Genomic DNA, 25,796 nt, shown 5'->3' with positions numbered 1-25,796 from the left:
ATATCAGGACACGATATCTCGAATCTTAGATGTGATGGAGAAAACCTGAATCAGATTCGGATTCAGCGTGGCTCAGTCCTTTAGAAAAGTATTAAATGGTCTCAGGCTTTAGACTTTTTTCAAATTTTGACGGCATGTGTTATTGTTTTTAATATAATTAAGATCATAGAGTAAAATAATGCCTATAAACATATGTACATATGCTGGAATCTATCGATCGAACTATAATTGACAAATATTATATTCTCTGTAAAATTCAGTAAGAACAATATTTAGAATAATGAGTAAATAAATACTTATGTAAATATTAAGCGAAAAAGCAACTCATTCTTAAAAATTTAAAAAAAATTCTTGTTAAATTCATTGGTAAAACTCTAAAAAAATAAAATAGAAATAACAATTAAAATATAAATGGAAAACAAAAAACCACAATGCAAAATACTTAATAATAACAATAATAATTAAAATAATAAAAACCAAACAAAAAATCATTTATTTCCTAAAAACAATAAAACATTTCAAGAAAAACCATCAGACCAACATGACAGAAAACAAGGATAAAATTAGTGACAAGGATAAAGAAAAGAAAAATGAACCTGAAATGGAAAAAGAACAGGAAAAACAGTCACAGCAGCAACAACTTCAAACACAAACCACACAAAAAGAGCAGCAACATAAAACAGAACAACATGACAGGTAAGTTGTTTAATTTCAATTCAAAAAGATTTTAAAAATTAAAAAAAGAACTTGGACAACTTGTGTAAATAATTGTTATAAATACCAAGATAAATACAAAATCTTGTTTTAAAATATTTGTATAAAAAATAATCATCTCTTCAAAAAATTCTGTAAAATAAACATAATGAACTACAAGACGTATGATTGTTATTAAAAAAATTCGAATTAAATGTATAAATTGTGTGAAGATTATTTTGTAGGCAAATCACGTCATTCGCATTTCAATTATGAATTGTATACAAAACATACAACTACAAAAACTTCATTCAAAATACATCAAGTTACTCAACCATGATTATACAATTTATTAATTATATCCTGTGTGCACTAACTACATGTTATAACATGACTTAATGACCGTTAAACAACCACAAATTAATTTATAATTAGTAACGTATACATTCCGTCTTTTTGTTTTTCTTACTTTACAATTTTGTCTTAAATTTCAAACTAAAAACCACCAATACGCAAACATATATTCATGGCTTCAATTTAATGATTTTTGGTCATATGTATATAAATCCACTTTATATTCTCAAACATTTCTAAAATTTAACTTTTAATTTGTCTCAACAAAAACAGGATTTTATGCTAAAATTGTCCTTATAAATATGCATGATTATTTGTTGTCTATGTCTGTGTCCTTTAATAATATGTTGTTATGTCTGCTATACAAATACTAATGGCATGACAACACATTTGCTGACAGAAAGTCATTTGTTACAATTTCTACGCAAAATTTTGAAGCAACAAGTTGCTACAAGCAATATAAGAAAGACAATAAAATCAAAGGAAAATAAATAACAATAACAACAAGGCAGATTTTATAGTCATACTCTGATAGTCATAGTCTAGTCATAGTCTAGTCATAGTCTAGTCATAGTCTAGTCATAGTCTAGTCATAGTCTAGTCATAGTCTAGTCATAGTCTAGTCATAGTCTAGTCATAGTCTAGTCATAGTCTAGTCATAGTCTAGTCATAGTCTAGTCATAGTCTATAGTCTAGTCATAGTCTAGTCATAGTCTAGTCATAGTCTAGTCATAGTCTAGTCATAGTCTAGTCATAGTCTAGTCAGAGTCTAGTCATAGTCTAGTCATAGTCTAGTCATAGTCTAGTCATAGTCTAGTCATAGTCTAGTCATAGTCTAGTCATAGTCTAGTCATAGTCTAGTCATAGTCTAGTCATAGTCTAGTCATAGTCTAGTCATAGTCTAGTCATAGTCTAGTCATAGTCTAGTCATAGTCTAGTCATAGTCTAGTCATAGCTAGTCATAGTCTAGTCATAGTCTAGTCATAGTCTAGTCATAGTCTAGTCATAGTCTAGTCATAGTCTAGTCATAGTCTAGTCATAGTCTAGTCATAGTCTAGTCATAGTCTAGTCATAGTCTAGTCATAGTCTAGTCATAGTCTAGTCATAGTCTAGTCATAGTCTAGTCATAGTCTAGTCATAGTCTAGTCATAGTCTAGTCATAGTCTAGTCATAGTCTAGTCATAGTCTAGTCATAGTCTAGTCATAGTCTAGTCATAGTCTAGTCATAGTCTAGTCATAGTCTAGTCATAGTCTAGTCATAGTCTAGTCATAGTCTAGTCATAGTCTAGTCATAGTCTAGTCATAGTCTAGTCATAGTCTAGTCATAGTCTAGTCATAGTCTAGTCATAGTCTAGTCATAGTCTAGTCATAGTCTAGTCATAGTCTAGTCATAGTCTAGTCTGTGAGGCCGTGCGACTTTAATTTGAGAAGTATACTCTTGTTCATTTTACTTTGTTGGAAAATAATTTTAATTTTATATTTTGATCAGAGTATGGTTTTGTTTTGGTTGTCAGATAAAATGAAAAATAAAGAGACTTTTGAAAATTTATTTGTTTGATAAAGACGTAAAATAAAAAAAAAAAAAAAAAAATTATTTGAAAATAAAATTTTTTTTTGAAATTATAAATTGAGAAAAGGAGAACAAAAAAAAGGAAAATTTTAAAATTTTTACGAGAAGAGCCAAGACAGGAGATCCTTTCAAATTTTTCCTTGGGCTATTGTGACGAATTGATAAGAATAATTTATCACTTAACTTTTGGACCAGGGTCAGCAGCTAGACAAGCAAACCACAACATCTAATCTAGTTTCAGACGTATGAGATAGATGTGCTAATAATTATTTTGCTGCTTTGTAAATTTTGTGACAATATAAAATATTGAGCCTTCCATGGACTTATTATTTTAACTGCAACCTGGCAACTGTTTTGTGAATTATATCTGCTAAAATTTTATCTAAGAAGTGCAACGATGGTCTAAAATCAATAATAACATTCTTTTGGACGCATCAAGACAATGACAAATGAAGAAAATGAAAGTTAAGCCAAATTTTGAAGCAAATTTAATATAAAACATAATTTAATATAAACAATTTTAATTTTTTTTACACATAATTTAATATTTAACATAATTTAAAGAAAAAAAAAAAATGAATTTGTAAAAGGGACACTAACATTAATAACACATTCACACTGACATATTTACATCACAAGCACATCTACATGTTTTACACTACCATGATTTTAACCCCATAATTGAAAACAAGTACATATATAGTAAATCGAAGTCAAATATCTGCGCCCATATATATAATAACTGAAATTTTACAATAAGAAAACCCCATAAGATCAAGACTACAGGCCTGCAGTCATCGTGGGAACCTATAAGTGGTGAGTTTAATAAAAGATATTATTAAAATATATATATGATGATTTTAAATTTGACTTAGAAAAAAAAAAAAAAAATAAATAAATTAAATATATATACTTGATCAATTATAAATATTATGCTATTGACATGATAATTCAACATTAAATTGAACACTAAATACACCATTTTCCCTTCTAATGAGTTACTTTAATAGATTAAATTTTTATCAGAATATTGTAATTTTTTTTTTAATTCTTAGATTTTTTTTTTTTATTTACATAATTTTAACTTTTAAATAAATGTTTCAAATTTTGTTTGACATTAGATTTATTTTTCACTTTCTTTAAATTCAATTTCTTGCTTTATTGTTATTAGATTATGAATTTTGTTATTGAAAATTTTAATATATAATGACATATACATTTCTTACTTTGAATTAAATATTTCTTTAATATGGATTTCTAATTTATTTAATTAATTCGCGAAAAATGTAGACCTGTTTAGTTAGAAAAGTAAATTGGGCTATTCATGGAATTTATTTTGAATAGCATAGGTTAAGGGTGGGTTAAGAGAGGAGTGAGTAGAATTTCAGCTAATACTTATTCCGAACCAGGACTCATTTACATTCATCACTATTTAGGATTTTTCTCTCTCTCGAAATTGTTATAGTCGTTTCTAGGGTTTGTTTGCTACTATATTTTTTTTTTATTTTTGAGATAATGAACCGCCTTATCTTATCAGAGGAAAAGATCCCCCCCATTATCCCTGAGCACGGCCGGACTGATTAGTAGCACTCTCCTTTGAATGATAAGGCTCGTCGGGAAATGGTTCGTTACAAGTCATAGTCTAGTCATAGTCTAGTCATAGTCTAGTCTAGTCATAGTCTAGTCATAGTCTAGTCATAGTCTAGTCTAGTCATAGTCTAGTCATAGTCTAGTCATAGTCTAGTCATAGTCTAGTCATAGTCTAGTCATAGTCTAGTCATAGTCTAGTCATAGTCTAGTCATAGTCTAGTCATAGTCTAGTCATAGTCTAGTCATAGTCTAGTCATAGTCTAGTCATAGTCTAGTCATAGTCTAGTCATAGTCTAGTCATAGTCTAGTCATAGTCTAGTCATAGTCTAGTCATAGTCTAGTCATAGTCTAGTCATAGTCTAGTCATAGTCTAGTCTAGTCATAGTCTAGTCATAGTCATAGTCATAGTCATAGTCTAGTCATAGTCTAGTCATAGTCATAGTCTAGTCATAGTCATAGTCATAGTCTCATAGTCTAGTCATAGTCTAGTCATAGTCTAGTCATAGTCTAGTCATAGTCTAGTCATAGTCTAGTCATAGTCTAGTCATAGTCTAGTCATAGTCTAGTCATAGTCTAGTCATAGTCTAGTCATAGTCTAGTCATAGTCTAGTCATAGTCTAGTCATAGTCTATAGTCTAGTCATAGTCTAGTCATAGTCTAGTCATAGTCTAGCCATAGTCTAGCATAGTCTAGTCATAGTCTAGTCATAGTCTAGTCATAGTCTAGTCATAGTCTAGTCATAGTCTAGTCATAGTCTAGTCATAGTCTAGTCATAGTCTAGTCATAGTCTAGTCATAGTCTAGTCATAGTCTAGTCATAGTCTAGTCATAGTCTAGTCATAGTCTAGTCATAGTCTAGTCATAGTCTAGTCATAGTCTAGTCATAGTCTAGTCATAGTCTAGTCATAGTCTAGTCATAGTCTAGTCATAGTCTAGTCATAGTCTAGTCATAGTCTAGTCATAGTCTAGTCATAGTCTAGTCATAGTCTAGTCATAGGACTAGTTTTATTTTACAGCATTTTAAAATTATTATATGAATTGGGCGTATGAGTGCTATGAATAATTAAATATCACTCATACTACCATGCATTAAAAATTAAGTTTTTCCTCTTTTTAAAGAATAATTAAAATTTATTAAAATATTCTTTAAAGTATGTTTTATTAGTCTTAATAAGATTTTGCTGAAGCCACAAATTAAATTATTTCCTAATATGTGTCTCAATTTTGTACCAATAAACAATTCCGTACTCTTATGAAATCGTTAAGCAATTCAACACAATTTTAGTTTAATGCGTTAAGGTTTTTCGTAGAAAAAGAAAACAATTTTATTACTTTTGCTTTAAACTTAAGTAAATTAGCTTAGCTGGTTAAAGACTTAAATGATATATTACGAAATTAGTTATTAAATATAATAAGATAAAGACTGTGAACTAAACAATAAACTATATTGTGAACTTAACTAGAAACACTGTTTTCTGTTTAAACTCTAATTTAATTTAATTATAAAATATGTGCTGAAAACACTAATTAAAATAAATTATTACATAATAAAAGAAATAAAGAACATTTTAATGTGATATAAAGACGGTATTTACATACATCGTGAACAAAGTTAGATAATTGGAGTAAGAGTATACAAAATAAAAATCAATCGTTTCCAAAATTCAAAACGTGCCACCTTATTTCCAGTGTAAAACACGCATTTTTGTACCAAAGTAAAACTTTTAAATTGTGCAGCACGTTTTATACACAAAAGCATTTTTTTGAAGCATGTTTCAGGTCATAAATTCTGTTTTACCAAAGGTGTTTAACTTTTGGAAATCGTAAAATCTAGTAAACTTTTCCCTCTTCCAACGTAATACACGCAAACAGAAATCACGAGCTTCATAACTTTAAAGGAATATAAGGAAACAAAACATATGACTTCATATGACAGCACATACTTTCGTTAACACTTCCAATTTATTCTTGGCGTTTTTGTCATATTAAACATTTAAAATGTATGTCATTGACGTCATTCGCTAAATAGAAACCGGTGTAATACTGATAAGAATAGTTCCTTTTATATATTTTAGTTTTAGTAAACTATTAACTGAAATGTGGCTATGACTCTACTATGACTAGAATATGAATGGACTATGACTAGACTATGACTAGACTATGACTAGACTATGACTAGACTATGACTAGACTATGACTAGACTATGACTAGACTATGACTAGACTATGACTAGACTATGACTAGACTATGACTAGACTATGACTAGACTATGACTAGACTATGACTAGACTATGACTAGACTATGACTAGACTATGACTAGACTATGACTAGACTATGACTAGACTATGACTAGACTATGACTAGACTATGACTAGACTATGACTAGACTATGACTAGACTATGACTAGACTATGACTAGACTATGACTAGACTATGACTAGACTATGACTAGACTATGACTAGACTATGACTAGACTATGACTAGACTATGACTAGACTATGACTAGACTATGACTAGACTATGACTAGACTATGACTAGACTATGACTAGACTATGACTAGACTATGACTAGACTATGACTAGACTATGACTAGACTAGACTATGACTAGACTATGACTAGACTATGACTAGACTATGACTAGACTATGACTAGACTATGACTAGACTATGACTAGACTATGACTAGACTATGACTAGACTATGACTAGACTATGACTAGACTATGACTAACTATGACTAGACTATGACTAGACTATGACTAGAATATGACTAGACTATTAACATTATACAAGTTTTGAATTTTCATCCCAATAGTTAGTTAGTTTGAGAGGATGTATGTTACATCAAACCCCAAGAATACATCTAGGCCTTCAGCTAACCTGCTGTACGCTCCTTACGAGTGTCTCCGTTGGGAATCAAACCCACAATATCCAGTCTGACAGACTAATAACTAATTACTAATTTACCGAAGGCACACTAGTTGTCAGACATGGACATGTGTATTATTCAGATTTGTATTTTTAAAAACACTGTAAATTATCAACGCAGTTAATGAAATACGCTCATTTTGATCACTGTGTTTTCGCTATTTAATGTGGATTTTAAAAAGTTCTAAAAAGTAGATTTTATGTATTTTTAAGAGGATTTATTTAAATTATTATGACTTAATACCACCAGGTTATTGTTTGCCCAAAGACTTTAAATATTTATATAATGTTTATAAAGAAGTGGCTGAAACTGAAGTGTCTCTTAAGTGGTAAATAATAAACAAACAATTTTACAGTGAAGATAATGCCAAATGCAAATAAAAATAATAAAATATTAAATATGTATTAAATAAGAACCAACTTTGTTATCTTGTAAAAAATTACAAAATTTCAGATAGATTTTAAGAAAATATACTTTGGAAAATAATTGTATTTGCTGTTATTACGAGTCTTGTTTATAAGCAGATGTTTAGACTAGTTTTATAAACTTAATGTTATTTTCTGCTCTTTCCTGTTTACAGCACGACAATTTTAAGATATTGATTACTTGGCTTTCAAATGCTTGGCTGACCAGAAAAAGTAAAAGATGAAAAATTTTTAAACAGGGCAACTAGTTGTTTGAACAACTCCAACCAATTAACTTACAGACAATTATCAACAAGACCACATATGGGAAAGCAAATAGTCTTGTTACTAACAGAAGGTTAAATAGTTTTTATGTAAAAGTTTCCAAGGAAACATGACAAAAAAAGAACAATTTTGCAGCATTTAGGAAATCTTTTCATAGTTTTACAAAATTAGCTCCAAAATAGAAATATTTTCCTTGCAACAAGTTCATAATAGTTTGTTGGATATAAAAGTTGTCAAAAAATTTCCTAAAATCTCTAACATTGTGTTTTCAAACTTATATTGATGAAGAAATAATTAAAATTCATAAGAAAACCATATAATTTTTACTTTCCTAAACTTCGCTTACAAAATCTTTGAAATTTTCTTTAAAAAATTTGTATTTAAAATGTTTGTCCCACTATACGTATGATTGATATTAATTAAGAGGAAAACATACAAATTACTCAATAACTTCAAAACTAATAATGATATTTGAAAAATTCAAAAAGCTGTAGAAAGCTAAGACTATAAGCAGTAACAGTAATGAGAAAAATTTTACAACTTAAGTCTTCTTTTACATTTTGAGCCTATATAAACCTCAGTTTATTTATTCAAGATTTCTGAAATCTCAAAATTTTTTAAATTTATTAAGAAATTTTTCAATCTTTTAGCATTTATAGTTAAACAATGTTAATTTTACTTTACTTTCTATAATTTACAAATAAACTTTTGACTAAAACTCCTTACTTTTTCAAAGATAAATCTTAATTTGAAATGTCTGCTCTACAAGGCGTATGATTAATATCATTTGCAGGGTTTTAGCATATAATGCTGTATAGCAGCGGAACTATACAAGCAATTGGCAAAATTTAAAAACACGTAGTAAGCTAAGACCATAAAGAATTTAAAAATAAAACACCAAAATATTATTAAGTATATCAATATTCCTTTAAATGTCTGTAAATAACTAACTAACCATCAACTTTACTTTAAAAGACAAGTAAAGCTTTTTATAATTAAATACCAACTTCTAATAGAAATATATTTAGTTACTTCTTAAAAAACATATTTGTGGTTTATTTTCTGAATAAAATTTATAATTAAATATTTATGAAAATTCCCCACCAAACGAACATCAAACAACCAGCTTAACATCAAACAAAATTGATGCTTAAATTTTAAGCAAGACATGCTTAAATAATTACTCAACAATATCTAAACAAAATTAGCTTTCAGCTACAATTATTTCCTTTCTCTCTTTATTCTCCCACAAAAAAAACAACAAAAACCTTTTTCCCTTCACTGCCCCCGCAGTCGTTGCAAGAGATTATCACAATTTTTGGATTTCCTTAACATACCACGTTATCATAGTGGTCACAGCGGCAGTAGCAGTAGCAGCAATAATTCCCAACAACATTCTCCACAAACACCACCACCGGCCGAGAGGAAAGGCAGTAATGATGGTGGCATTGAACAGGAACATCAACAACATCATTTGCAACATGGCTCTAGAAAACGTTCATCATGTGTCAGTTTTCGTAGTGAAATACTCTGGTTGGATTTGGTAAATGGAGAAATCAATGAGTTTAATGAAAGGTACACAGAAAAAAATGAAAAGGAGGGAATTTGGTAAAAGTTCAATCAAACTGATTAAACAGATAATTTGAAAAATTTATTCAAAAATTAAATGAAATCAAACTACTGTATAAGCCCCTAACTTGGTCTCACCTTGATTACTACCTAAGGTCTTTATATTAGCACAGTTTGGCTCCAGTTATGCTAAGTAGAATTAAAGGAGGGTCATTATACAATCTCAGTCAATAGAAGGTCACAACATAATCCCTGTTAAGCTTTTTAAAAAGTTTGTAATAAAGTCTTAGTATAGGTAAAACTACTGTCCATTAGAAGCTTATTATATAGTCCCACTTATTCTTCTATAGAAGCTCATTATACTGTTCCAAATTAGCTTTTATATAAGCTCATTTCATGGTCCCAGTTCAGCTTCTATAGAGCTCATTATATAGTCCTAGTTTTGCTTCTATAGAAGCTCAATATATAGTACAAATTTAGATTTTATAGAAGTTTATTATATGGTGCCAAACTAGCTTTTATAGAAGCTCATTATATAGTCCCAGTTTAGCTTTTATAGAAACTCATTTCGTGGTCCAAGTTCAGCTTCTGCAGAAGCCCATTATATAGTCCCACTTTATCTTCTATAGAAGCTCATTATACAGTCCTAGTTTAGCTTCTATAGAAGCTCATTATATAGTCCCAGTTTACCTTCTCTAGAAGCTCATTATATAGACCTAGTTTAGCCTCTACAGAAGCTCATTATATAGTCCCGGGTTATCTTCTATAGATGCTCATTATTTAGTCCCACTTTATCTTATCTAGAAGCTCATTATGTAGTCCTAGTTTAGCCTCTACAGAAGCTCATTATATAGTCCCAGTTTATCGTCTATAGAAGCTCATTATTTAGTCCCACTTTATCTTCTCTAGAAGCTCATTATATAGCCTAAGTTTAGCTTCTATAAAAGCTCATTATATAGTCCCAGTTTAGCTTTTATAGAAGCTCATAATATAGTCCCAAATTAGCTTTTATAGAAGCTCATTTTACAGTCCTAGTTTTGCTTCTATAGAAGCTTATTATATAGTTCCAGTTTATCTTCTCTAGAAGCTCATTATATAGAACCAGTTTAGCTTTTATAGAAGATCATAATATAGTCCCAAATTAGCTGTTATAGAAGCTCATTATATAGTCCCACTTTATCTTCATATAGCCCTAATAGTTTAGTTTTTATAGAAAATAATTATATAGTCCCACTTTATCTTCTATAGAAGATCATTATATAGTCCCAGTTTAGCTTTTATAGAAGCTCATTTCTTGGTCCCAGTTCAACTTCTATAGAAGCTCATTATATAGTCCCACTTTATCTTCTATAGAAGCTCATTATACAGTCATAGTTTAGCTTCTATAGCCCTACTTTATCCTCTATAGATGCTGATTATACAGTCATAGTTTAGCTTCTATAGAAGCTCATCATATAGTGCCAGTTTATATTCTATAGAAGCTCATAATATAGTCCTAGTTTTGCACCTACAGAAGCTCATTATTGTAATGAAATATTTTGAAATCTCATAGAATCTACAAGATTATCTTTTTTTATATCTTTAGAAAGAACATAAAATTGATATGGCTAGAAAACTAAACTAATATCAAAAATTATTCTGACTAAAGCCAAGAAATCAAAATACACAATAAGAGTTCTAAACAAAGCTCTGTTTACTAATGACAGTTTTATACTCTGATTTCCGGTGAATGAATGTTAAGAAACCAGGACGATGAGAGCCATTGATTAGCTAGCTAGGAGTCGGGTGGGGGAGTTCGTGTCCTAATTCCTTAACAATCAAGGCTTATTACATGCTCTATTATTATAGACTCTCAAAATACTAACATTTATATATCATTGAATGAAACGACTTAATAACTAGAAGAAAAAAACAAACAAAACCCCTTTATCTAGTTATATTAAAACTTTACTTTAAAGTCTAGTTGATTTTCTTTAATATTACCAAAAATTTATTTATGCGATCCTGATGTTGTAGGATACACATGCCTCAAAACCCTCTCCATCCTTAGTTCTAGTGGCATATATTTGTTTTCTAGAACCCCTAAACTAAATTTAATTAAAATATTCTCACATTACAAACAAATAAGAAGACCAAAACATTACAATTTTACACATTCATTGTGAAATTTTTATTCCGAAACAAATTTTGCATTGTAGATAATTAAATTTTTAAATTTTAAATGTTACACAATGTTTATTAAAATTCAAATTTCATATTAACTTCTTATTAATATTAGGAAACTAATTATAGAAATAATAACATTATACTATAAAAAAATTAAAACAATTTTTTTAAGATTTTACCAATTAACAATGTTTAACAAAGGTATAATTTTTTTAGTAACAAATCTAACAATATAATTACATCAAAAAAAAAAACAAATTAAATTTTTGTTTTTTTTTTTTACTTTAGAGTTAATAAATTATAAATTTAATTTTTAAATAAATATTATCAAATTTCTTGTATTTAAAAAAAATAATCTAATTTTCCTCATTTAAATTTTCTCAAAAGTATTATTATTTATTCCTTTTCTACCCATGGTGCATTTTTTTTTTTTTAAAGAAAGCAAACAAAGAAACAAATTAAATCTTATTGAAGTTCATTGAACTTTTGTTCGAACAGCTGGTCTTTTATCATATCAAATGTAGGTCAAGAAAGGTTTGACGCTCTTTTAATTTCGGTTGTAAATAATGGAATTAGATTACAACTTGTTTGGTTGCATGTTCGAACGATCAATAAGTTCTCAGCGTTTGGTTGTTTGTTTGCTTTAATAAGAAAGCAAGAAAATAAACAAAAGGATTAATTTTCACTCACCAAGCATTCTGCAAAAGGCCTTTTCCATGAACGGGTTGCTGTTTTGATGTTAGGATAAAATGTTAAAAAAAATTTGGAAATTTTCTTGCTTTTGGGGTTTTGTTTCGACTTTTTAAATGGATTGTTTTTTTGTTAAATTTTTTTTTTATTTTTTGTTTAATTATTTTACATTTTTTTAGGGCAGTTAGTTTGTTTTGGGTAGATTTCAGCATTTAAAGGAAAAATATGTGTTTTGAGAAATTTTATAAATTTTTGATATTGAACTTTTAACATTTTACACATTTTAACTTTTAATTTATATTTTCTGTGATATTAGGGTAAGTTTAAAATCAGGCTATAGGGTACACAATTTTATTTATTTTCATTGTTTTAAAATTTTTTTTCTTTTTTTGTTTCACGGATTAACCCTTTTGGAACATTATTATTCTTGAAATTTCTTAAATTTTTAAATTTTCTTAAATTTTCCAAATTTTATGCATTTTCTTATTTCTTTACGAATTTTCTTTTCAATTAATATAAATACATTCATCTATTTTAACACTCTCAAAAAATAGTTAATTAATAAATCTCCTTTGACAATAACATTTTTGGGAATCACTGGGTTTTATGCTCTTTTACATGTTTCGGAACCACTGTTTTGTTTAATTCTTCTTGATTTTGTTTTGCACTTTTCTTTAACTTTTGGTTTGATTGAACTGTTAGGGATTTATTATTTTTGCAAGAGAACTATTTATTTTGAGTTTTTGAGAATTTGCGGAGTTTGATGATTTTTGGTGGTGGTTTTATTAATATTGTTGTTGTTGTTTCAAGAGGATTTTAGAGCTGCCTGATGAGTTTATGTTGGAGTTAAATGAAAAGAGAACACTAGCATTGCGCAATCTCCGGCTAGAGATCGTTCTGGTGACTCATTTAAGAAATCCCCTGGAAGAGGATTCCCTCGCCAGGTATGGGAATTGTGTTCGGAATGCAAAAATGAGTGATTGTTACTGGTAACTGGTGGAGATTAAAAAATGAGGTTTTAGATATAATTTATCTGCGTGAAAGAATTGGAATTTTAATTACCTTTGTAAATTTCATTTACTATAAAGGGATTCCAAAGCAAGATTAATCCAATTCACTGATTGAGTTGGATTAAGTGGGTTGAGTCCAATAAATTTAAGGTGCCAAGTAAAATTGGAGAAAATCGTGGCAGAAACCTTTTCCTATTATATGAAATTTATTAAATGAAATAAAAAATCTAAAAATTGGCAAAATTTACCTGATGGAGTATAAATTCTAGTTTTTCGATGAAAAATTTTAAGAAAAAGTATAAAATTATACTTTGATGACTTGGAAAATTTTAAGATTTTTTTCCGACTATCTGAAAATTTGATGTCTTCAGTTCAAAGATATACAGGAAAAGGATCTTCTATAAATTTTCTTCTGACCAAGAAACTTAATGTTTATAAAATTTAGAAAAAAATTGACATTAAATGTCAATTAATTGTCAATTAATTATATTAGGTTGCCATAAAATCAGTATATTATGTTGCCACTATAATTAGACTATATTTAGTCAAGACTCAATTAAATATTGCTGTTGAATGGTTCAGTCATCATGCAGACTGATGATAAGGAAGTGCATGAAATATTCTAAAACAACATGATGATAAAAGTTCATGTTGCATTTGGATATAACTTTTTAATGTTTAAAATTTTATAATCTCAAAAAATTTCCTCCAAAACAAGTTATTTACCCACTGTTTGAGTATTTTAAGATTTATTTTCCACAAATAGTTTTCCGAACCCTGACCACATTTAGCTCAGACAAAAACTCTTATACTCATTCATTAATAATTCTCATGCATAAATCAAAACAAGAAAATCAAAACAAAACAGTATGTTAAAAACCATATGATCGTAAAGATCATAAATAAACAAAGTGTCTTTTGAAAATTAACAAAAATTATATGAATTTTAAAATTTATACTAAAATAATAATATAATAATAATTGTGCACAAATCAATAATAAATAAGTTTTCCATTAGTGCTCTGCACTGTGAGCAGAAAAATGTTCAACAAATACCAAAAGGTCAACAACCAAATACAATATGGATTATTGGAAAAAAAAGTGACGTTCTTATATGAATGTAAGTCTTGTTTCCTATTTTTTTCATAGCAAAATATTTGGTTTTAAATAAAGGACATAAACGTCCATTACAAAATTAGATATTTTTGAAGTTATACTTAACAAAAATAAATAGAAAATAGGGTTTATGGCCGAATGTCTTTACCATGATATGTTCCTACTAGTTTACCCTGTAGATCTTCTAGGACGTAATAGTGATTTCCTAGTTTTTCACGAATTCTTGCTTTAACGAATAAAGGCGACAATTTGGCATTAAAATTCTTTTCCATATTGCTCTGTGAAAAATTTCGCCGAAAAACTTCTTGATTTATGGAAAATGTTTGAGGTCTAGTTCTTAAATTGTATTGTTTTGTGTTCTTGTCATAGGCTTCTTTTATATATTTCCTTAAGTTCTTTCTAATGAGCTGTAAATTATCATCTCTTGAGATTTGAGCAGTGGGTTCGTCAAGTAGTTGTAGCTTTCGAAGCAATTCGTAGGAAGAAGCGTGTGTTATCATGTCGAAACCAAAAAGTGCATGATAGGGTGAACTATTTATGGCTTGATGGTAGGAGTTGCGTAGAGCACAACTTATAGCAGTCAGCTGCTCATCCCAAAGTCGATGGTCATTTTTAAGGTAGGCTCTTATTCCCGCAATTAGTGAGCGATTAACTCTTTCCGACGCATTAGATTGGGGGGAATAGTATGCAGTGTATATATGTTTAATGCCATATTTAGTAAAAAAAGCATTCAATTCATTTGCCTTAAATTGACTACCATTATCACTGACTATGACCTCTGGAACACCGTACGTATGGAAAATGTTTTGCTCTAAATAATTTTGTATGTTGATCGATGTGAATTTCCTCAGAGGACATAGCCAGTGAAATTTGGTTAAGTGGTCAAGCACGATCAACAATCCGATATAACCAGTTTTACTCCTTGGATAAGGTCCCAATAGATCGACGTATAACCGCTGGAAAGGTCTTTCAGAGATTACATGTTTACCCATAGGCGGTTTCATGATAAAGTTTGGAGCTTTTGTCGACTTGCATACATCGCAATTTCTAACATAGTTTCTTACATCTCTTATTAATCCAGGCCAGTAAAAATGTCTTCGTAATAAATCAAGTGTTTTTACTATACCACCATGTGAAGTCGTGGGCAAATCATGAGCTTTCTTAATTGTTTCTTCACGAAGTCGAAAAGGTATCCATAACTTCCATGACAAGTTCTCTTGATCTTCTATGCCAGTGTAATGTTCGGTGCGAATATATACATACTTATCATCGATCTTTACATCAGGGTATTTATTTTGGTTTTCAGATACTTTTGCTTTTAAATCCGTATAATCTTGATCTTCAAAGTAGGGTGAATTTAAATCAATTTGGGGCTCGACAATTTCTAAAGCGTTTATTTCCTCGTTTGGTAATCTTGACAATACATCGGGTACAATATGCTCTTTTCCTTTCCTATGACTTATGGTGAATTTATACGGTTGTAGTTTAAAAACCCATCTGGCCAGTCGACCGCTTAAATCTGATTGTTTCATTAACCATAACAGGCTAGAGTGATCTGTCACAACCTCAAATTCCTGCATCTCCAAATAGCATCTGAACTTTTTTATGGCTTCCATTGCCGCCAAGCATTCCCGCTCTGTAACGGAGTAATTACGCTGCGCTGCATTAAGCTTCTTACTCATGTATGCAATGGGCTTTTCTTCACCTTGGGCATCCAATTGCACCAGAACTGCGCCAATGCCATAATCACTCGCATCACAGTGCAGGAAAAACTTTTGGGAGAAGTCAGGATTTGTAAGGACAGGTGCGGTTGTGAGCAGATTTTTGACTTTTTCAAAGGCAACTTGAGCTTCAGGTGTCCATGTAAATCTCTTCTTTGTGCTCAAGACATCGGTAATCGGGCTGACTTCTGAGGAAAAGTTTTTTATAAACCTGCGATACCATCCCGCCAATCCAAGGAATCCTCTCACTTGCTTTAGGTTTTTAGGAACAGGCCAGTTGACAATCGCACTGATTTTTTCAGGATCAGTTGTGACTCCACCATCTCCTATAACAAAACCTAAATAATTCACCTTAGTTACGCAGAATTTGCTTTTCGCTACATTAAGTGTTAAATTTGCTCTTCGAAATTGAGATGCTAATCTCACCAGGACCTCAATATGGGATTCAAAATCCTCAGAAACAATGATTATATCATCAAGATAGCCAAAAACGCAATTTTTTAAGTCTGGGGGAATGAGCTCGTCTATTAATCTACACATAGTTTGTGGCGCGTTACATAGCCCGAAGGGCATGACCACAAACTGGTACAGAGGGCGTCCAGGAACGGTAAAAGCAGTTAAATGTTTAGAATTTTCGTCAAGGCCAATTTGCCAGTACGCGTCTTTAAGGTCAAGTTTTGTTATAATATTTGCCTTGGGCAATCTAGCAAAGATTCCTCCTATATTTGGAAGCGGATATGCGTCCTTTTTCGTAACCAGATTTAGTTTTCTTGCGTCTAAACATAACCGAACCTTATTAGTCTTGACTACTAGCCTCATAGGCGAACTCCACGGAGATGAAGAAGGTTCAATGACCCCAAGACCTAGCATTCTATCTATTTCTCCAAACATAAGTTTTTCTACTGCCGGAGAAACAGGATAGAATCTCTGTTTTACTGGAGTAGCGTTTCCTACCTCAATCTTATGTTGGATTAGTTTAGTCCTTCCTAAGCCTTGCTTATCAAAATTTGGAAATAATTTGATTATCGAGTCTAATTGAGTTCTCTGTTCATTACTTAACGGACAGAAATTTTCGTCTATCGAGGAACTAGATTTGGCAAAATCTGTCAACACATCAGTCATACTATTTAACTCTGAAGGACTGATTGTAGAGTTATTTAAAGCAATGACATTAGTAGACCCGATGAAATCTGGGCAGAGGTTAAACCGACGCCAAAAGTCTAATCCTAAAATTAAGCGTTGAGAGATTGACGGAATTATGAATAGTTTCAATGTTTTTGTAATGTTTTTAAACAGAATATCTGCATCCAACCAACCTATAACTATTTGCGATTTGCCATCTGCTGTTTTAACATAAGATTTGCATTTATTAAAATTTGGAAATTTGGAATAATCGTGTTTTGCCAAATCTGCTCCAATGCAGCTTATATTAGCGCCTGTATCTAATAAACCATATTCTTGCAAATTTAAAAATGAAACTTTAGCATAGTATCTCATGTCACTTTTATCGGTAACTATAGTTGAAATCAAAAATTTCCTACAAACTTTTTTAAGCTTATAAAATTTCCGTAAACGTAATGTAGATCGTTTGGTTTTCTTTGATAGAGGCACAGAAAGAGAAGAAACATTGAAAATTTGATTTCTCTTTTCCTGATAAATTTGCCATCTTTTATGGTAAGGTAAACGGGGATGAGGAGCTACAGATTTAGGTTCTACATAGATTTTATTTGTATCATGGACTTTTCGCCGAATTTCAACCTTTCCAAATTCATAATTAATATCTTTCTCAAGTATAGTTTTGCTAGTGTCGTCTTCATAAATGTTTTGTTTATCATTGTTGTTTTGTCGAAGTTCAATTTTATCAAATTCTTTGTCCAAATCATTATCCAGTTCAGTTTTGCCAGGTTCAATATCAGGTTTAGTTTGGTCATTATAGATTTTACCCCACCTTTCAGTTTGTTCGTCATGGCCTTTACGCCGAATTTCAATATTATCATATTCGTAATACAAGTCTTTGTCCAATATAGTTTTGCCGGGCTTTTCATCAGATATATTCAGGGTTTGATAGGGAAAATGTGCGTTTATTATTTGCTGTCTTTGGGAAAAGGAGTTTTTAAGTTTTTTGAAAACGATTGTTTTCTATTGGCACATTTTAAACAGTTGGGCTTATAGACTCCTTTTTCACCACAACCGTAGCAAAAAATAGTCCTATCATGCAAACAATCATGCCAATGGTGGCCAATTCCATCGCAATTCCAGCATTTACCATTGAATTCCAAATTTTGAATTGCGTTTATAGATATTTCGGAATTTATTTCATCAATAGATTGGGTTGTTTCCGAAATCTCATCTGATGAAAGTTCAGCTAAGCGTCGAGGATATGTTGCATTTGGCATTCTAGAGGCAAAATTCTTTCGAACATGCTCTTCTGACAAAAAATTTTCCCTCATTTGGACCAGTTTTCTCAAATGTGGTATCGAATGGACTGGAACATATAAAAGGTCTTGTCTAATGTCTGGTCGCAAATTTCTAGCCAAAATTTCAATCAGCTCTAATTCTGACATAGGAGTCGGAAGTTTGTCTATTATTGTAGAAACTGATTCGTAGAATGAATCAAAACTTTCGCCAGGTTTTTGTTTCCTGTTGCGAATTTCTTCTCTTATATCGAATGAAGATTTAAATTCCCTATACTGGCATCTTATGGCTTCACAAAATTCGTTCTATTCTATAGTATCAACACGTTTGTGATATCGCCAGTACCATTCTCTAGCCTTTCCAGTTAATAAAATGTGTAAATTGCGACAAATTATGGTGAAGTCATTGTTAAAATAATCTTTAGTTAAGGTTCTGATTCTGTATAAAAATTCTTGAATGTTTAGTCCATTAGAAGTCCCGTCAAATGTCACATTCCAATTCTTGATAATTAATGAGATTTTGTCAGCATTCAAAGTGCTATGGTAGGAGTTACCTGTTGAATTGGGTGGCAAAGGGGAATCTAAAATATGTGCATTGGGCTGATCAAATATATGAATATTAGAGTTATTAAGACTTGAAGCTCTTTGTGGGTTTTGTGGTAATTCTGGATTGGTATTTGGAACGAAATTCATATTGGATAAAAGTCTTGTTAGGTTTTGTTCAATAAGTCTATTGATTTCCTGATAATCTATCCCATTATTACTAACACTCGCCTGATTATCATTTTGTGTTATTACATTTTCAATTGAAACATTAGGAGTATTGGTTTCTGTAGCTCTTACCGGTTCATCAACATTATAAGCATTAGGATTAGATTCAACATTGTCTTGCGTTAAATTTCTACTGACACTTCTGGTCTGATAATGACGTGCTAGTGCACCTCTCGGTTTTGTACCAGTAGACCTTGCTAATGTACCTTTTGGTTGTATTACAAGTTTTCTCAGCTCTGATAAAATGGCGCCCAACGTGGGGCCCGAAGGAATAGCTCGGTTCTTTCTGGCTCGAATTTTTTGTTTAAATTTTTTAGATTTCAAATTTTTATAATTTTTGAAAGGTTTTTTTATGTCTTAAACTTGTTGAAGAATATCTATTGAAACTTTACAGGAAATTAGCTATTTGAGGTTTTAGCGGTTCGAATATGCTAACCGTTTGGTAGAAAGTAGTCATTTCTTTCTCTTGTTTAAACTAATTTATAACATTTCATAATTGTATAGCTCGTTATTAGTTTAAAATATTTTGGTTTTGAAATCCGATTGATAGCACATATTTTAATCAATGGAAATCATAAATATGCTGCCTGCAATTTATGACCTTGAGAAAATATGATATACCAATAGGAGATTTTGTATATAGCTAGTGGAATCAATTCCAAAATGTATTAAACATAATATAAGCTTCATAGACAAGTCTTGTTTTTTCTAATAGTTGATTTTTTTTTTTATTTGCCAAAGTAAATATATCTCACATGTACAAACAAATAAGAAGACCAAAACATTACAATTTTACACATTCATTGTGAAATTTTTATTCCGAAACAAATTTTGCATTGTAGATAATTAAATTTTGAAATTTTAAATGTTACACAATGTTTATTAAAATTCAAATTTCATATTAACTTCTTATTAATATTAGGAAACTAATTATAGAAATAATAACATTATACTATAAAAAAATTAAAACAATTTTTTTAAGATTTTACCAATTAACAATGTTTAACAAAGGTATAATTTTTTTAGTAACAAATCTAACAATATAATTACATCAAAAAAAAAAACAAATTAAATTTTTGTTTTTTTTTTTTACTTTAGAGTTAATAAATTATAAATTTAATTTTTAAATAAATATTATCAAATTTCTTGTATTTAAAAAAAATAATCTAATTTTCCTCATTTAAATTTTCTCAAAAGTATTATTATTTATTCCTTTTCTACCCATGGTGCATTTTTTTTTTTAAAAGAAAGCAAACAAAGAAACAAATTAAATCTTATTGAAGTTCATTGAACTTTTGTTCGAACAGCTGGTCTTTTATCATATCAAATGTAGGTCAAGAAAGGTTTGACGCTCTTTTAATTTCGGTTGTAAATAATGGAATTAGATTACAACTTGTTTGGTTGCATGTTCGAACGATCAATAAGTTCTCAGCGTTTGGTTGTTTGTTTGCTTTAATAAGAAAGCAAGAAAATAAACAAAAGGATTAATTTTCACTCACCAAGCATTCTGCAAAAGGCCTTTTCCATGAACGGGTTGCTGTTTTGATGTTAGGATAAAATGTTAAAAAAAATTTGGAAATTTTCTTGCTTTTGGGGTTTTGTTTCGACTTTTTAAATGGATTGTTTTTTTGTTAAATTTTTTTTTTATTTTTTGTTTAATTATTTTACATTTTTTTAGGGCAGTTAGTTTGTTTTGGGTAGATTTCAGCATTTAAAGGAAAAATATGTGTTTTGAGAAATTTTATAAATTTTTGATATTGAACTTTTAACATTTTACACATTTTAACTTTTAATTTATATTTTCTGTGATATTAGGGTAAGTTTAAAATCAGGCTATAGGGTACACAATTTTATTTATTTTCATTGTTTTAAAATTTTTTTTCTTTTTTTGTTTCACGGATTAACCCTTTTGGAACATTATTATTCTTGAAATTTCTTAAATTTTTAAATTTTCTTAAATTTTCCAAATTTTATGCATTTTCTTATTTCTTTACGAATTTTCTTTTCAATTAATATAAATACATTCATCTATTTTAACACTCTCAAAAAATAGTTAATTAATAAATCTCCTTTGACAATAACATTTTTGGGAATCACTGGGTTTTATGCTCTTTTACATGTTTCGGAACCACTGTTTTGTTTAATTCTTCTTGATTTTGTTTTGCACTTTTCTTTAACTTTTGGTTTGATTGAACTGTTAGGGATTTATTATTTTTGCAAGAGAACTATTTATTTTGAGTTTTTGAGAATTTGCGGAGTTTGATGATTTTTGGTGGTGGTTTTATTAATATTGTTGTTGTTGTTTCAAGAGGATTTTAGAGCTGCCTGATGAGTTTATGTTGGAGTTAAATGAAAAGAGAACACTAGCATTGCGCAATCTCCGGCTAGAGATCGTTCTGGTGACTCATTTAAGAAATCCCCTGGAAGAGGATTCCCTCGCCAGGTATGGGAATTGTGTTCGGAATGCAAAAATGAGTGATTGTTACTGGTAACTGGTGGAGATTAAAAAATGAGGTTTTAGATATAATTTATCTGCGTGAAAGAATTGGAATTTTAATTACCTTTGTAAATTTCATTTACTATAAAGGGATTCCAAAGCAAGATTAATCCAATTCACTGATTGAGTTGGATTAAGTGGGTTGAGTCCAATAAATTTAAGGTGCCAAGTAAAATTGGAGAAAATCGTGGCAGAAACCTTTTCCTATTATATGAAATTTATTAAATGAAATAAAAAATCTAAAAATTGGCAAAATTTACCTGATGGAGTATAAATTCTAGTTTTTCGATGAAAAATTTTAAGAAAAAGTATAAAATTATACTTTGATGACTTGGAAAATTTTAAGATTTTTTTCCGACTATCTGAAAATTTGATGTCTTCAGTTCAAAGATATACAGGAAAAGGATCTTCTATAAATTTTCTTCTGACCAAGAAACTTAATGTTTATAAAATTTAGAAAAAAATTGACATTAAATGTCAATTAATTGTCAATTAATTATATTAGGTTGCCATAAAATCAGTATATTATGTTGCCACTATAATTAGACTATATTTAGTCAAGACTCAATTAAATATTGCTGTTGAATGGTTCAGTCATCATGCAGACTGATGATAAGGAAGTGCATGAAATATTCTAAAACAACATGATGATAAAAGTTCATGTTGCATTTGGATATAACTTTTTAATGTTTAAAATTTTATAATCTCAAAAAATTTCCTCCAAAACAAGTTATTTACCCACTGTTTGAGTATTTTAAGATTTATTTTCCACAAATAGTTTTCCGAACCCTGACCACATTTAGCTCAGACAAAAACTCTTATACTCATTCATTAATAATTCTCATGCATAAATCAAAACAAGAAAATCAAAACAAAACAGTATGTTAAAAACCATATGATCGTAAAGATCATAAATAAACAAAGTGTCTTTTGAAAATTAACAAAAATTATATGAATTTTAAAATTTATACTAAAATAATAATATAATAATAATTGTGCACAAATCAATAATAAATAAGTTTTCCATTAGTGCTCTGCACTGTGAGCAGAAAAATGTTCAACAAATACCAAAAGGTCAACAACCAAATACAATATGGATTATTGGAAAAAAAAGTGACGTTCTTATATGAATGTAAGTCTTGTTTCCTATTTTTTTCATAGCAAAATATTTGGTTTTAAATAAAGGACATAAACGTCCATTACATTATATAGTCCCAGATTAACTTCTTTAGAAGCTCATTATATAGTCCCAGTTTAGCTTCTACAGAAACTCATTTCATAGTCCCAGTTTGGGTTTTACAGAAGCTCGTTATATAGTCCCAGAGTAGATTCTATAGAAGCACACTATATAGCCCCAAATAAGCTACTGTAAAAGCCCATTGTATAGCCCCAGTTTGGCTTCTATAGTTCCAATTTATCTTCAGTTTTAACATATCTATTTGCCATAAATATTTTCATCATAAAGTCTTGTTAAATTTAAATTTCCTAAAATGTTTTAACAATACACATTGATAAAATTTCCGTATTTTTAGTACAACAGTCTTTTTTAACTCTTTAATTCGTTTAACCTTCAGCTGTATCCTTGAACTTTTTATTCATAGTTGTAGAATTTTGAATTTACGTTTTCTACTCTTGTCTTGTTTTTTGGCAGAAATATATATTTCTGTAGTGATTCTGTATACGGCATCTAAGAGAAAAAGTGTCAAAAAAATGCTAAATATTTATACAAATACTTCGAACTATTGATTGATTTATAAATAAAACACACAAAAAATATATACACATAAGCATATTGTTTAAAAAACACTTTTAATAGAAACATATTTTCTATTTTAAAACAGCAGAAATTACTTTAAAAAAATCAATATGTATATTACATTTTGATAATCCTTTCAAATATCCTTCCTAATACAAATGGGAAAATTTCATCTATTAAATGTTTTTTTCAATTATTAGTAATGTAACTAACAGGAAAGTTTTACTACAATATGTGACTTTAACGGGTGATGTGTCCTTTTAGTAAGCAACGTTAATGATTTCGTTATTTACCTTTAAAAATTCGAAAATTATCTATGGTATCCTGCTATTTTCATCCATATTTCAGTCACTTTAGCAATTTTATTTTTTTTTTGCTCAGAAAAATTTGATTAACAAAAATTTTCCACATAAATTTTCTGCTATTTTCCAGCAAAAATGTCTAACATGAAGTCAGGCAAGCAGACATTTTTGTTGGTTTTGTTTTAGTTCTGCAACACTTTAGGGCCACTGAATGCATCAATCAGGACACTAAATATACAAAAACAGATTATGATGATGAAATGAAATAAAATGCATTTTGGTACATGATGCATGGCTTCATGAAAAACATGTGAAAAATTATTATATTAAAAGGAACCAGAAATATGAATTTGAAGGGATAATGATAAAATATCACTATTAACACAATTTACTTTAGAAGACCCAACCAGACAACAAATACCTTTACTCTCTTTGCAGAATTTACATCGTATTGTGAAGATTTCTTTTTAATTCCATCCTTTTTAACACTTTTAGATGTCCGACCCATAAAGATGATTATGGCACTCAACGTGTTATAAGAAAACACCACCGAACTGTGTTTTAACTTTGTATTTGCCAAGTCGTTGAAATTACCTTGTCTGGCAATAGTTCCTCCATCCTACAAGGTATTGTTGTTGTTGATCCCAATGCCATACAAGGATAGAGGGTTTAAATAGCACATGACCATAAACGTTTTTCGGTAAGTTAAAAGACAATATTTGAATTATTAGCTCAACTATGGATAGACATTACTAACTATGAAGACTAGACTATGACTAGACTATGAATAGACTTGACTAGAACTATGACTAGACTATGACTAACTATGACTGACTATTACTATACTATGACTAGACTATGACTAGACTATGACTAACTATGACTAGACTAGGACGAACTATGACTAGACTATGAACTAGACTATGACTAGACTTGACTAGAATATGACTGAACTAATGACTAGACTATGACTAGACTAAGGACAGACTATGACTAGACTATGACTAGACTATGACTAGACTATGACTAGACTATGACTAGACTATGACTAGACTATGACATACATGACTAGACTAGACTATGACTAGACTATGACTAGACTATGACTAGACTATGACTAGACTATGACTAGACTATGACTAGACTATGACTAGACTATGACTAGACTATGACTAGACTATGACTAGGACTATGACTAGACTATGACTAGACTATGACTAGACTATAGACTAGACTATGACTAGACTATGACTAGACTATGACTAGACTATGACTAGACTATGACTAGACTATGACTAGACTATGACTAGACTATGGACTAGACTATGACTAGACTATGACTAGACTATTGACTAGACTATGACTAGACTATGACTAGACTATGACTAGACTATGACTAGACTATGACTAGACTATGACTAGACTATGACTAGACTATGACTAGACTATGACTAGACTATGACTAGACTATGACTAGACTATGACTAGACTATGACTAGACTATGACTAGACTATGACTAGACTATACTAGACTCTAGACTATGACTAGACTATGAGACTATACTAGACTATGACTAGACTATGACTAGACTATGACTAGACTATGACTAGACTATGACTAGACTATGACTAGACTATGACTAGACTATGACTAGACTATGACTAGACTATGACTAGACTATGACTAGACTATGACTAGACTATGACTAGACTATGACTAGACTATGACTAGACTATGACTAGACTATGACTAGACTATGACTAGACTATGACTAGACTATGACTAGACCTATGACTAGACTATGACTAGACTATGACTAGACTATGACTAGACTATGACTAGACTATGACTAGACTATGACTAGACTATGACTAGACTATGACTAGACTATGACTAGACTGACTAGCTATGACTAGACTATGACTAGACTATGACTACACTAAGACTAGAGTATGA

General features: G+C 30.1%; 1 protein-coding gene and 2 long non-coding RNA genes across 5 annotated transcripts; 1 reads left to right on the top strand and 2 right to left on the bottom strand.

Annotated features, from left to right (window-relative positions):
- Positions 1–406: 406 nt before the first annotated feature.
- Positions 407–24,386, top strand: LOC119612849 (mental retardation GTPase activating protein homolog 4-like). Of its 3 annotated transcripts, XR_005232178.1 has the most exons (4): positions 407–696; positions 1,321–1,337; positions 3,321–3,433; positions 24,335–24,386. XR_005232178.1 is itself a non-coding variant. In XM_037968726.1 (3 exons), the coding sequence occupies exons 1-2, from the start codon at positions 542–544 to the stop codon at positions 1,331–1,333; spliced, it is 168 nt and encodes a 55-aa protein (XP_037824654.1). In that variant the 5' UTR covers positions 407–541; the 3' UTR covers positions 1,334–1,337; positions 3,321–3,528. The 3 variants fall into 3 exon arrangements, 2 of the variants coding, with proteins under 2 accessions (XP_037824654.1, XP_037824653.1); XM_037968726.1 differs by lacking the exon at positions 24,335–24,386 and having other exon boundaries at positions 3,321–3,528; XM_037968725.1 differs by lacking the exons at positions 3,321–3,433; positions 24,335–24,386 and having other exon boundaries at positions 1,321–1,578.
- On the bottom strand, positions 12,844–13,668 carry LOC119612851. Its single transcript, XR_005232180.1, has 3 exons — positions 13,511–13,668; positions 13,315–13,454; positions 12,844–13,245 (listed from the first exon to the last, which is right to left on the bottom strand). It is a non-coding gene; the product is annotated as an uncharacterized LOC119612851 (long non-coding RNA).
- On the bottom strand, positions 21,373–22,199 carry LOC119612850. The gene is made up of 3 exons (XR_005232179.1): positions 22,042–22,199; positions 21,846–21,985; positions 21,373–21,776 (listed from the first exon to the last, which is right to left on the bottom strand). It is a non-coding gene; the product is annotated as an uncharacterized LOC119612850 (long non-coding RNA).
- Positions 24,387–25,796: the final 1,410 nt, after the last annotated feature.

The sequence above is a fragment of the Lucilia sericata genome, unplaced genomic scaffold, assembly GCF_015586225.1.
Source record: "Lucilia sericata isolate MDLA Ls3-8-SP2 unplaced genomic scaffold, ASM1558622v1 Contig001847F_arrow, whole genome shotgun sequence".
Lineage (NCBI taxonomy): Eukaryota > Metazoa > Arthropoda > Insecta > Diptera > Calliphoridae > Lucilia > Lucilia sericata.
The sequence above is the reverse complement of the archived record's forward strand: the minus strand, read 5'-3'. Positions and strand labels throughout refer to the sequence as shown.

Excerpts from the sequence above, each read along its gene's own strand:
- LOC119612849 (XM_037968726.1), top strand. The coding sequence starts at position 542 with ATGACAGAAAACAAGGATAAAATTAGTGACAAGGATAAAGAAAAGAAA.